The sequence below is a fragment of the Trachemys scripta genome, chromosome 9 (assembly GCF_013100865.1).
Source record: "Trachemys scripta elegans isolate TJP31775 chromosome 9, CAS_Tse_1.0, whole genome shotgun sequence".
Taxonomy (NCBI): domain Eukaryota; kingdom Metazoa; phylum Chordata; order Testudines; family Emydidae; genus Trachemys; species Trachemys scripta.
Window position 1 is genome coordinate 15,062,569 of NC_048306.1, and position 13,648 is coordinate 15,076,216.

The window sequence follows — 13,648 nt, forward strand, 5'->3', positions numbered from 1 at the left end:
TCAGATTGTTTGTTTTCTCTCTGACTGCTTTATGATCCATGTCAGTTTGGAGAGAGGATGGCAAGTAGCGCAGACAATGGCCCTAATCCTGCTAAGGTTGCAGGCATCCTGCAAACACTGGCTAACACTGGTCCTGGTCACAAGAAGGGATCAGTGTGGACAGGCTCTGAAGCCTAGGCATAGGGTCACTGACATCAAGGTGACTCAGTGCAGGCATGATTAGGACCATCGTTAGCCAACATCTGTAGAAGTTCCAAGCACTGCCAGAGACACACAATGGATTTTTTACCACCAGAAATGGTTTCCTAAGGTACTTCTGGGAAACAGACTGACTTATAACACAGCAATGCTCTCTTTGGAGGGAGACGGTCATTTCTGGCCGTCAGCTATACTAGAATCTTTACAGAGTCACAGAGTTAGGCTGGAAGGGACCATCAGATCATAGTCTGATCTCCTGCACATCATGGGTCACAGAACCCCACCTAGTTACCTGTATTGAGACCAATATCCTGTATCAGACTAAAGCAGCGGTTGTCAACCTTTTTTTCATTTGTGGACCCCTAAAAAATTACAAATGGAGGTGCGGACCCCTTTGGAAATCTTAGACATAGTCTGCAGACCTCCAGGGATCCGCAGACCACAGGTTGAAAACCACTGGACTAAAATATTACAGCTCTCAGGAGACTAAACTATTGTGTTCCACAGGCAGAGAAGAGGAGGGAACGAGGTCCCTGCAATGGCAGGGAATTGATTTGTTGACATATACCAAGATGATCTTAGCAATCAATCCATACTGCAGAAGAAGGCAAAACTCCCCACAAGGTCATGACAATCTGACCTGGGGGAAAATTCCTTCCTGACCCTGAGCATGTGAGCAAGAGCCACCAGTCAAGCATCTGAGAAAGAGAATTCTCTCTACTTCTTCCAGTGTTTCTGGAACATGCCTCAAAGCCAGTCTGTGGTTTTCTGTTTCAATACCCCATATTTAAATTTCTTACTGAAATATACTCTTTGTTAAAATATTCAACTGTCATGTAGTTTAAAGAAACACTGTGAAAAATCTTTCAGAAAAATGTTTTAGTACTATTGTTACAGTGAACACTTGAGATTAATGTAATGGAAAGAGGTGAGAGAAAAGATGTGTTACTCTACTTTTTTTCCAGTCTGTTTTTGGTGTATTTGACAATGCTTTGTGTACAACCAGTTTCCCCTGTCTGTGTGGGTCTTACACAACAGGGAAGAGAAAAAAACAATATAAAGAAAATGTAATTTAAAATCACCACATTTGGCAGGTATTCCAGGGCAAGTGTAGTGCCTGAAAGTACTTTTAATGTCCCCCTGCCCTTTTTTTGTATACTGATTAGATTTTAAGCTGAGGGAGTCACTTTAAATATGAAACCTTTGACTGACTGAGGGAGATAACTAGGTTTTATTGACCATTTATTAGATGGTCCTACATCACTGGGCAATGTTACAGATCAATGGAAAAGTACGTTATGAACTATATTGGTAATGGGTATGAACAGATATATATTCTTTGCTCCATTTCTTCTATTTTATTAGTCTATTTGGTGCTCTATGTAACTTTGTACATTGCTGCAACTCCTCTAGTAGAGGGTCAGTTAGAATATCTTATTTCCACTGGTGAAAGATTATAAAAAGCCTGTGACATAAGTTTGATAGTTAGACCCTCATCCTGCAAGGTGCTTAGAAACCTCAACTCCCACTGACATCCAAAGGACTCGAGTACTCAGCACCTCACAGGATCAGGCTAGTATAATCCTGATCATAAGCTTATATGAAAAGACGGAGGCATGGAGAGAGAGATACTGACAGACTGAATAGAGGGATGTGAGATATGGAGAAAGGACAGGGTGCTGAGAGAAGGGATTGGGGTGGGGGAAGAAGGATGAGTAAATGTGATTAATTGCTGAATTAAAGTTTGTCATTATTCTGAAGTTAATTAACATTTTGTAAGAAAGGCCATTTCTGGTATTTGCAGCTGAAGTTCAAAAGAGACCCGGTCTGACCAAACAAAAGATTTTCCATAAAATACCAGTATGGAAAAATTTGCTAGTAGAATGCAAGATGTTAAATAAATGTACTCTATTCATCTGGTAAAAACCACAAAGTACTAGAGGTCATTATGTACTCTCCTTTTAGATATGTTTTCAGTCATCCATGTGATTAGGTTTAATACACTGGCTATTAGAAACCTCTTGATGTTATCTATGCCTAAAATCTTAAATGCTAAAATGTTTGAATTTAAATATTACTAGCAGAGATCGGGCAGAACCAAATACTTCTGATCTTATGGAAAGTTTGGAATCATATCCAAACCTGGGACAATTTTTAATTAGCATTGTTAAAAACTGTACCAAGTAGATTAATAAATGAAAATTAACAGTGATTCATTTCAGAACAAATTATTCCTTTCCCTTAGTTCTTTATCTTTGGCAACTGGTGAAGTGGAGAGAGAATAAATAGCTTTATTACCAGATGCTAGATCCTGATTACAGAATGCTGAGAAAACAAACAGGACCATCCTGACCCCACACAGTCAAAAATCTTTCTCCCATACTAAGAATATCAATCTTTTTTAACGGAAATGTTTTCAAGTGAAACAAACAAAATATTTCCAAAAATTGAAGTTACTCAAACCCATGGAATCACACTCTGTGTACATGCCATGATCCCCACAGTGTTGTTCCACCTTTTAAAATAAACCCAATCTACATGTAATTTCCCCTTGAGGAGAGGAAAGAAGAAAGAAGGAAAGGATGGCATGTGACAGATGCCAGTCATATTGTTTAATGGGCAGGTGCTCAGAGACTATGTACATAGGCACTGTATAAGAATCTGAAAAAATAGAATACTCTCTATAAAGTGATCATCAAAAGGAGGCAGCCGAGCACCCAAAAAATAATCTCAAGGACAGGACATAAAATCCATCACATGGATACAACCAGTCTCCAATTTACTAGTTTTACCCACAAACCTCTCCCCTTCTGCCACCACATAAATGAGATTAAACTTGACTATATGAGAAATTGTCTCTCTCCTCATGTGATATTGCTACAGAGGGGCCTCCCCATGGTATAAATAAAAAAAGGGGAGTTACTATGAAGCAATTTGCGTGTGCAGCCCTAGAGTTTGGGATTCTCTCCCACACAAGGTCTCAAATTGCCTGAATCTTTTACCTTTCAAGGAACGTTCTGAAGTTCATCTCTTTTCCCTACTTTTTGAGAGGGAGGAGTGTGTTGAGGGCTGGAATTTGGAAGCCCTTTCCCCCTTGCATACCTATGCTGTCAGCAGCCAAAATTCTGGTGCTTCTGCTTTCTAAGTTCAACTTATAAGGAGACAAAGCACCATGTACTAAACACAGCAGCTTGTGCATAGGTGGAGGGGGTGGTGGCCTTGCCTTCCCTCTGCCCCAGTCAGCAGTATGGGCTGGCATCAGGAGGAGAGCATGTTGCAACTATTAAGGGGCTAGATTAGCATTTCTCAAACTGGGGTCCACGAGGGTACTCCAGAGGGGGTCCGCTGGCCCTGCTGATCAACTCCTCCCCATCCCTCCCAGCACCTCCTGCACCCCGGAGAACAGCTGTGACAATTTCTTGGGGGAGGGTGTGGAAAGAGGCGGGTAAGAGGAAGGGCAGGGGTGAAGCAGGAAGAGGTGGAGTGGCGTCTTGGGGGAAAGGGTGTAAAGGGGATGGAGTCTGGGGCTGAGCGGGGCACTTGGGGGGTCCACAAAAATGTAAATTAAAATGGGGGTCCTGGGGTTACTAAAGTTGGAGAACTGTTGGGCTAGATTATTGCCTTTCCTTATGAGGGGAGGAGGAAGGAATGAGCCTTGAAAGGGTGGGCCACAATCACACCTATGCAGGGAGGGGCTACAGTTGCAGTCCTTCTGTTAGGGTAGTACAGAGACAACTTCCCTATATCCCTTGGATATGCTAACCCACCTCAAAATGGCCACATCTCTGCTCTCCCTCTGCATGAGTTTGAAGAGCTGGCTGAGCATCCTCTGGCAGGGTGTAGCATGAGACCTTCCCAGTGCTCCGGGGAATTCCAGGAGCTCACTCTGTGGTGGTCTGACTCCATACTGCAGTTTACTCAGGCTGTCCCAAAGGGGATAGTTAGTGGTTGCTCCTGCTTGTACTCTTTAGCAGTCTGGAAGCATTCTGCATTCCTGTGTCCTCCCTAGGAAGAAAGCCTAGTGTCCACCCATACCCTTACCTAATGTAAATTGGCTGTGGCTTTTAAAGCCACAATAAAGCTGTGTACAGTAAGGACTGTAAACAGACTTCCCATAACCTCATTGCCTGTATTATCTCCAAGTGATGCCCTCCAATTTACCACAAATCACTTCACTTAAGCTAGTCAGAATAATATAGCTTTGCAAATAGGCAATTAATACTTACAATTAATACCCAACAGCACTTTAGTGGGAAGCAGTTTGACACGTGACTAAATTTAACTACGATTTAAGCCTATCCAAAGAAGCTAGTGTATTTTGTTCTAGTGCACTGGTATTTAGAAAAATCATTTCAGAAAGAGAAACAAAAATTAAAACCCTGATTAATGCCATTTTGTTGACAATTGTCATTCCAGACTGAACAAATTCAATTTTCCTCTTTTCAACTTCATAAAATTTGAAGGACTTTGACAGGTTTAATACATAACAAATGGAAACAATCATTAAAACAAACTCTGGAGATGCATGCAATTAGCCAGGGATTGTCACTTTCTCTCAAGCTTTTGTTGTAAAATGCCTGAAAGATTATATCTTTGATAAGAACGGTGGCAAACAAACTATCATATTCAATAATATGATTGTGGCTAAAACCTAATAACAATGATTGTCATGTCAACCCTTAAAATATACCATTTTAAAATCATTTTTTTGAATTTGGTTCAGTCTACTACTGTACTCTCCCTACTACGCCATGCAATCATCCAAACGGGCTGCATCAATCCTGGTTTATTTACCTGCTTTTTAAAATAATATATCAGGAGGCTGAAGAGCTTGTTTCTAGGGAAAGCAACCTGATGCTCAGCAGCTCTCTGTTCTTTCTAATCTTTTGTAGGTTATTTCTACGGCCCTTAGAAGTTGTCACAGCCGCCTTAGCCACACAAGGGAAGTAAGGGCCCCACATGCTCAATACTCATCAAAGACTCTGTGTGTGGTGAGGAGAGCAAGGCCTACTTGCCCAGTGCACCTTGCTGCAAGCAAGTGGATGGAGGGAATGGGAAGAGCCCTTGTCCGCCCTTCCCTTCTCCCCCTCAACTACTTGCTGGCTGGTATCGATGACTGAGCGCAGTCGGGACTCCATGAGAAAGAGGGAAGTAACTTGCTTCCTCTGCAGAGCAAAGGAGAAGCAGGGGGAAGAGTGTGACTCACCAAGGGCAGGTCTACACTGCAGTAAGTGATGTGACTGCAGCACGTCTAGCCATACTGAGCTAGCTAGCTCACACAACAGCAGCTGTGAAGCCATGGGAGAAGCATGTACCCTGTGTAAAAGTTCAAGCTGCCAGCCTGTGCTGCCATCTATGTTGCTGTGGCTTCACTGCTATCCGAGCTAGCCAGATCAAAGCTATCTCAAGTATATCTACATGTGCTGCAGTCACACGGCTGATTGCAGTGTAGTCCTACCCTCAGGGCTGCTCATGGAGCAATTCAGCTATGCACTGCCCCTTACTCAGGGAAGTGTCCACAGTTACAAGCTAGCCATAAGTTAATAAACTACAGACCTCTCTAGTCCTCCTCTAGAGACTTTTATTTATTTTTCCATTTCTAAAATGTACCCATTCCAATTTCCCTAGTAGTGTGTATCTACGATATAATACAAAATTAATATAACAGAAGTTAATAAAATAACGGAGTTACCTCTAAAAATAACCTCAGTCACTCTTCAGGTGGAAAACTTTACACTGAGCCTTGCTGATTAAGCTCAGATTCTTTCAGGTTAGTGGGGGAGGCGATCCATGTAAAGTGAACAAACCTATGCTTCTCTAAAGCAAATAAACTGAATTTGATTTACATTCATATTTGTTAATGACACATTGTTTCTGTAAGCCTACATTTAAAAAATTCCTTTGTTTAGGAATATTCCTTGTTGCTTGTTTATAAATGATCTCTTAAATCAGTTGGATGCATACATAACTGCACTGTGATTTACTTACCTATGTCTTGTATCTCTGTTCCTAATACGACAAATCAATCCAGGAGCCACAAGAAAAGCAAAACAACAAACATCAGTATCAATGAACAAACCAAACCAACATAATACGTACCTTTACCGTACCTCACACAGACATATAGCCATACGAAAACACAGTTAACTTTGTATATCCCCTCAATGTAAATTGTAGACAATTAAGACATAAGCAGTTAAATCATTCAACATCTCATCTCTACTCCATTAATTTCTCCCTCTCAAATTCAGTTGCTTCCTTTCCAGTACACATATCTCCAACCTCATCTTGAACAATTAATGTGCAACTGTACTCTAACCATGCTAGCTGCTTACATGACCACGTGTTTGATGAGTAATATAGGTTTAGTGTGGCCTCTATACATTACATGGAACACAGTTCTGTGAAAAAAGAACAAGGAGTACTTGTGGCACCTTAGAGACTAACAAATTTATTTGGGCATAAGCTTTCAAAAGCTCATGCCCAAATAAATTTGTTAGTCTCTAAGGTGCCACAAGTACTCCTCGTTCTTTTTGCTGATACAGACTAACACGGCTACCACTCTGAAAATAGTTCTGTGTGTTTCAGTACTGGTGTATGTAAGGGTTTAATCCTGAAAAGTGCTGAGTGCTCCCACTGACCTCCACACAAGTTGAGGGCACCCAGCACCTTGTAGGATCAAGCCTGAAGTGAGGCAGGTGGCAGCACGCCAATGGTGAGTGAGAGACATGCTTTATGGTAATGTTTAGGGTCCAGAACAATTTTATAGTTACCTATAGTGTCCCTTAGACACTAAGTGACACTGGGTAAAGTGTCAATTATAGGGGATAAGCTGTGGCAGGGTAGCTTTTTGGTGGCATAGCAACACCTGGTTTGACAGATACTAGTTTGGAATGCCCATGGCCTGTGCCTGTCTCAAGTTCAGTCCAGCTCTACTTTGCTGTGCTTTCCAGAAGAGATGGGGAACAATTTGGGTACTTCTGAACTTGATCTGTCCATCTACATTACATGCAGGCAAAGTGGCTATTGCTATCTCTGAGCTGACATACATACCTGCTTCTCAACTCAAATATTCCACCAGGAGTTGTGTTGATTTTAAGAAAAAATACTTTAAAATCTTATTCTATTTTGAAAATCTAAATAGGAAAAATATAGGGGAGAGAAGACTCAGACTATTCAACTTGTAGGTTTCTTGATTAATTATGTGAAACCTGTACTGAACACTAAACACCATCCAACATAGGCAACCTTCCCCACCGCACCCTCTTAAGTGGTCACTTTAAGGTAACCCCAAGGTTTTTGGGGTAAATTTGATGCTTAGAGAGAAAGACAGGTTTCTAATAAGCAGTCAAATTTGGTCAGTCCCTTAGGTCCCTTAAAAACATTTCACTGTATTTCTCATAGCTCACATTAAAAGATCTGACCACCAATCAATAAACTCCAAGATTTCCTACCTTAATTCTAAAATGCTAATGGAATTTCCCGAGGGAAAGATGCGTCTGACAAAATTGAAGTCTCCAATATACACACTGCCATCCGGACCAGAAGCCAAGGCAACCGGGGCAAAGAGTTTGCTGCTGAGAGCAAGACCATTGCAGTTGGAGCAGGAGACACTTCTCTGGTGTCCGTTACCCATGACGGTTGAGATGACTGGTGGCTGCTGGGAAATGAACATGTTTTCTCCATTTCCTTTGTGTACGATCCCTAAACATGAGAGAAGAAAAATGAAGGTGTCAAAAAAGTGCATATTACCTATTACAAACTAGTAGTGCTCAATCCTGCTCTGCTTTCACCATGCAGCAAACATATGTAGGGCTTCCATTTTTGTTTTCATTCATTCCACCTTCTGTTCCACGTGGAAGGAGCATTACCTGTAAAAGCTTGTTAAAATTAGTTTTCAGATTCTCAGAAAATATTTCTGAGCCACACACAATCTGGATACACTGTTACCATGCCAACATTTTCACGTGTGGGTGCCTAAAGTTGTGTGTCTAAATCTGTATTTTGTCATCTGACTAAATGGCCTGGTTTTCAGAGATGTCACCATTGACTTCAACTGGAGCTGCTGGAGCGCAGCTTTTCTGAAAATCAGGCCACTTATATTCACTTAAATAACTTATTTTACTCTACTTATTTCTATTCAAATAACTAAAAGATGCCTATCCAAGGCTGTAGGCAACCTAATACATCACTGACAATACAATTAAATCTAAGTATTATTAAAATGATAGCACATCCTTAGCCTTCTCCAAAAAGCCAGTCAAAGAGTTGCCTTGTGCAGCGTGCCTGAAAAATCACTAAAAGTTCCAACTATTTTAGACCGGGGGGGGGGGGGGGGAAGGGAAGAAGAGGGGGAGATAGCAAGTTCCAGAATCCTGTAGTGCTTGAAGAGAACATCCTGTTAGCTGCCCCACTTTTTTTAAAGTGCCCTTGTGACTGCATCTGTGGTAGTATGGCACAGGGGGAGAGGCTGGTCCAAGGCCATTAGGGATTCACAGGTCATAACGAATACCTTAAACTCCACCTGGACACCAGTGGCCAGATCCCAGAACACCGGAGTTACATGCTTCCAGGGAGCACATAGGTTTCAAATTTTAAACACAGAGTCTGAAAATGTTGGTATCAGTTCTTAAGAACCTTTGACCCACCAAAACTGAAATAAAATGATCTGGCAGAAAAAAAAGGCAGCAGCTAAAATATTCTGCACCTTATCTTTGAATTTGACAGTACAGGAGAAGAGCACATAACACTTTCAGTAAAGCATGGCCAGATCTTTCAAACAGTATATTAAAAGGTTCTAAGAAACTTTCCCAATTCTAAACATCTCCACCCTCTGAGCTATTTTAAAAACTGGGATCATGATGAGAAGTCAGGATTGGTTAACGCTCTAACAAATCAACTATTAATTGAAGTACGATCTGATTTCTTAGGGATTACTACATAAATATTCATTTTATTCATACATTTTTATTGGGTAGCAGATTAATTTCTTAAACACTTTGAGTATTTAATTAAGGGAAATTAATAGCAGGACTGCTCTGTATTTTTCAGAAAGGGCATCAAACTGCAGTATACAATCAACATTTAAATTTAAATAAGAGCTGCTTGATAATAATGTATAAAAATGTTGGTGATTGCAGCACAACTGTGTTAAAAGTGGAAGAGTAATTCCTGTGAGTGAACTTTTTACCAGTGAGAATATAATATGCCCTGCCATAAAGAGGAAAACAGCTTTCTAACATGTCAGTATTTCAGCACTGCACTACAGGATATATCATTCAAAAATCTTTCCAATTATTAGGTTGGTAATACCAGATCCAGTACTAACATCATTTTCTCAGGTAGACATCTTTTTTTATAACAATATAGCAAAACAGTTAACAATTACCCTCAAAATGATATGTTATTACTAGACTTATAGCAATTTTCAAACTGAAGATAGGTATTCTTTTTATACAGCAATTCCAAAATTCCCTGTTTCTATTAGAAAGCCCAGTACTCTATCAAATAAGAAGAGTGATTAAAGGAAATAAAACACAAATGAATGTAGTTTCTGATTACATTGGCACAACTGATGGCTTGCCTTCGTATGTGGCATTGCAGTATCAGTGTACGATATTAGCATTCCTGGGTAAAGCTGAAACCAAAAATGTACACAAACACTTTATGTTGTGCTATTTTCAGCATTTGAAAATATAGATCATGTTGAAGACTTCTTTAATTGTTGTTGTTCCAAGAATAGGTTTCACCTGCCTATGCATGACACCATACCATTCAACCTTGCTCCAGCTATGAACACCAATTTCTCATCAAGTTTTAGTTCAAGAATGCATTATTCTTATTACAAATCACTTCCACCACACCCCATAGCCCACCATATTGAACCTGCTTGCTATGTAAAATGACACAAGAATCACATCAATGGGCCTGATTCTGAATGGAAGAATACCAGTTTAACACCCATGCAACTCCATTTACTTCAGTGGAGTACTCCTTATTTATACCAGTGCAATTTAGATCAGAATCAAACCCAATGAGTATTATGCATGAATGAAGCCAAAAGGGTGCTAAGCATTAAGGAATTTTAAGGTATGTCTCCTCTGCAATTAGAGGTGTGACATACCCAAACTAGTTTAAACCTAACTAGCGCAAGTACCAACATCACTAAAGCCATGGGAGTATGAACTTCAGTATGCGCGCTGAAGCTCATGCTGCCATGGTTTCACTGCTCTTGGCACTCACACTAGTTAGATTAAAGCCAGCGCGATTATTCTACACATGCTGCAATCAGACTTCCAAATGCAGCACAGACATACCTTTAGACCAGGGGTCGGCAACGTTCGGCACACGGCTCGCCAGGGTAAGCACCCTGGCAGGCCGGGCCAGTTTATTTACCTGCTGACGTGGCAGGTTCGAGCGATCGCGGCCCCCACTGGCCGCGGTTCGCTGTCCCGGGCCAATGGGGGCGGCGAGAAGCAGCGCGGGCAAGGGATGAGCTGGCCGCGGCTTCCCACCGCCCCCATTGGCCCGGGATGGCGAACCGTGGCCAGTGGGGGCCGCGATCGGCTGAACCTGCCGCGTCAGCAGGTAAATAAACTGGCCCGGCCTGCCTGGGTGCTTACCCTGGCGAGCCGCGTGCCAAACGTTGCCGACCCCTGGTGTAGCTTGAGAGTTGTTTCGCAGTGTGGTCAGTTTGCGTAGGTATACTCTGCAATAAAAGACCAGCGGCTGGCCTGAGTCACGGTTATGGGGCTTAGCCTTCGGGGCTATAAAATAGCAGTGTAGACATTTGGGCTCGGGCTGGAGCCTGGGCTCTGGGACTACGATGCGGGAAGGTTGCAGAGCCTGGGCTTCATCCCAAGCCTGCTATTTTTAGCCCTGCAGCCTAAGTCCCATGAGCCCGAGTCAGCTGACCTGGGCTCTGAGACTCGAAGCCGTGGGTTTTTGATCACAATATAGACATACCCTTTCATTCAAGCTAAGCCCTTGAGTTAGGCTAGCTCGAGTGGATTAACTCAAATATAGTAACTCAAGCTAACTGTTGCAGCTCTAAAGTCCCTGTAGAAGGATCCTAATGGCAGAAAGTCTGCTGGGGGAGAAGGCTGTACTGGCAGAACTTGACTGCAAATTCCTCTCCATCAGTGGGCCTACCCAGGGCCATGAAAGCCCAAAAGGTGTGTGGCACTGGCTGGATGCACTTACTCATCAGATTGCCTCAGCAAACTCCATTCAACAACAGAAGAAACATTATTGCTAATAGGTTCAGACCATATTATAGTCATGCTACTTTTCTGTCACTGATAAGCAAAAAGAAGTTAAGCTTTTTTTTTTTTTAGTTATTTCTGCCACTTGCAATCACGACAAAAACATCAAACTGAAGAATCAACAACTCAGACTTCTAATATGCATACAATATTATTCAGTCACCAGCAGCCCCAATCAGCTGAAATGTGTGTGTATAGCTGATCAAATCAAGTGTTTTTAATGTTAAGGTGAAATGAAAGTTACATAAGGACTATTTGCAGTAAAGTACCATAACTTTTTACATTTGAATTGTGCTCCCAATGCTATTCCTGTAGTTTGGATTAACTGGATTGTGACAGCATTTCAAAAAGAGAAAGTAAATTCAGTACCCGTGAAAAGTTCACACTTACATCCCTGCAGAGTGAATGCTTTATTTTAATTAAATACAAAAAGATCTCAAGAAATTAATTCCTGAGACGGCTACTCCACACTTGCGCCTTTCATTTCCTCTCACGTTGACATAGAGCATAAGCTTGAATTTTACAGTGACTGTTTTAGGTTTGAATCACAACCTTACCCTTGTTTAAAATCAATGTTTTGCATGGCTGAAACTGAAGAGCTTTTCTTGACCTTTTGGCTGAGATCAAGTGATATATTATTTATTTTGGAGCTTTTGGCTAATGGACTTAAATATCTAGTTTGTCATCTATTTGTGGGACTATACTTTACTTTGGTAGGTATATGAATTCTATGATTTAATAATTAATTCCCCATATTTGACTAGTATGACCCTAAAGCAGTTTCTATGACAGTTCACATGCAGGAGCTTTATGGGCATTCTCAAGATCAACTGCACTGAAGTCTTTCCTGAGATTTCAATAGGCTTTGGATCAGACCTTATTCCCTGATTCGGGTATGTCCTTAAGCCTGTGCCCTAACTTTACACATATAAGTAGGCCCATTGACTTCATGGCTTGTGCTTAAAGTTAAATATGTGCTTACATACGTTGCTGGATCAGTGCCTTTGTAAGGAAAGGACAAAGGTGAGAACAATTTCCTCGGGTTTAAGTCTAGATCTTGCCAACTCTGTGCAGATGTGTAAGGTGGGAGGGAAGGCAGAAGAAATCTCCCATCCCCACTTAAAATCTAGGTACAGGGTTAGTCCCCAGAATTCTTGCACTCACAAAGCACAAGGATTGCTTGGGGCTAGTGCTAACAGCAGCCTTTCGAAGGATGTAGAAAGTTTGCTAGGACTATGCAGCCCAGCATTTGCAGAAACTGTATGTCATGAACAGTATCTCTGGGAGCGACCAATGTACAGTTCATCCCTATGTGCTCTGTGCTCTGGGCAGTGGCCGAAAAGCCATAATTTAACCTCAAATGTCGTCTACTCATAATTGTGTATTGTATAAAGTCTCATACATATTTTAGTCTCATAACTGCTGTGTGGTGAATTAGAAGGGGTAGCATTACAGTAAGTGCTAAGGTCAGACATTCATATAAACTGGAGAGATAAAAGAAAGTATTCCCAAGAACTCAGTTTTGAAACTAAACTATTTAAGTGGCAAACTGGCACTAGGATGTGGACTATCGGGCTCACAGCTGGGGGGCTGGACTGACTGAGGTCAGATTTCTCTGTGTGTTAAATGTCAACAGCTGGCATTTAAAAAAAGTCAATCTATACAAACCAGTAAGGTGGGTATGAAAGAACCACTGCTTAAAATGTCAAACTATTTCAAATCAAAATCTTGATAATTTACAAACTAAGCCTGACCTTTTGTATTTGGAATATTTACACTACAGTTGTACATTTGACATCAGAATTGATGAAATCCTGACAGCTTTACATCTGTGCATGAATCTGGGTTACAGTTGTTTGCAGTTGGAAACAGATTTTAGTGGATAGATTCTTAGCTGGAAAATTGGCAGAGCTCTACTGAAGCTAGTGCTAAGCTGATTTGCACCAGCTGAGACTCTGATCCTAGGTTTTTCTCTCGCAAAGAACAGAACATGTCCATTTATTTGCAAATTCATATTCATTCTCAACACTGTAACTTACTATAACTGTATTAATTTGATAATTTAAATCCACTAAGAGTAGTTCCTAATTATAGCTGCTTGGGGGGGAACCATAAAATAACAGGTAATGAGAAAACAGATTAAAGTCTCAGAGTCTGAGGCCTTGGCTACANTTTGATAGTCATGG

General features: G+C 41.2%; 1 protein-coding gene across 1 annotated transcript in view; it reads right to left on the reverse strand.

Annotated features, from left to right (window-relative positions):
* The window catches only part of TENM1 (teneurin transmembrane protein 1), a 778,425-nt gene that overhangs the window by 87,770 nt on the left and 677,007 nt on the right, over positions 1-13,648 (reverse strand). The window contains exons 21-22 of the mRNA XM_034781757.1: positions 7,653-7,902; positions 6,187-6,207 (exon numbers count right to left, since the gene is read on the reverse strand). Coding sequence (XP_034637648.1) covers positions 6,187-6,207; positions 7,653-7,902 — 271 coding nt within the window. The remainder of the gene's footprint in view (positions 1-6,186; positions 6,208-7,652; positions 7,903-13,648) is intronic.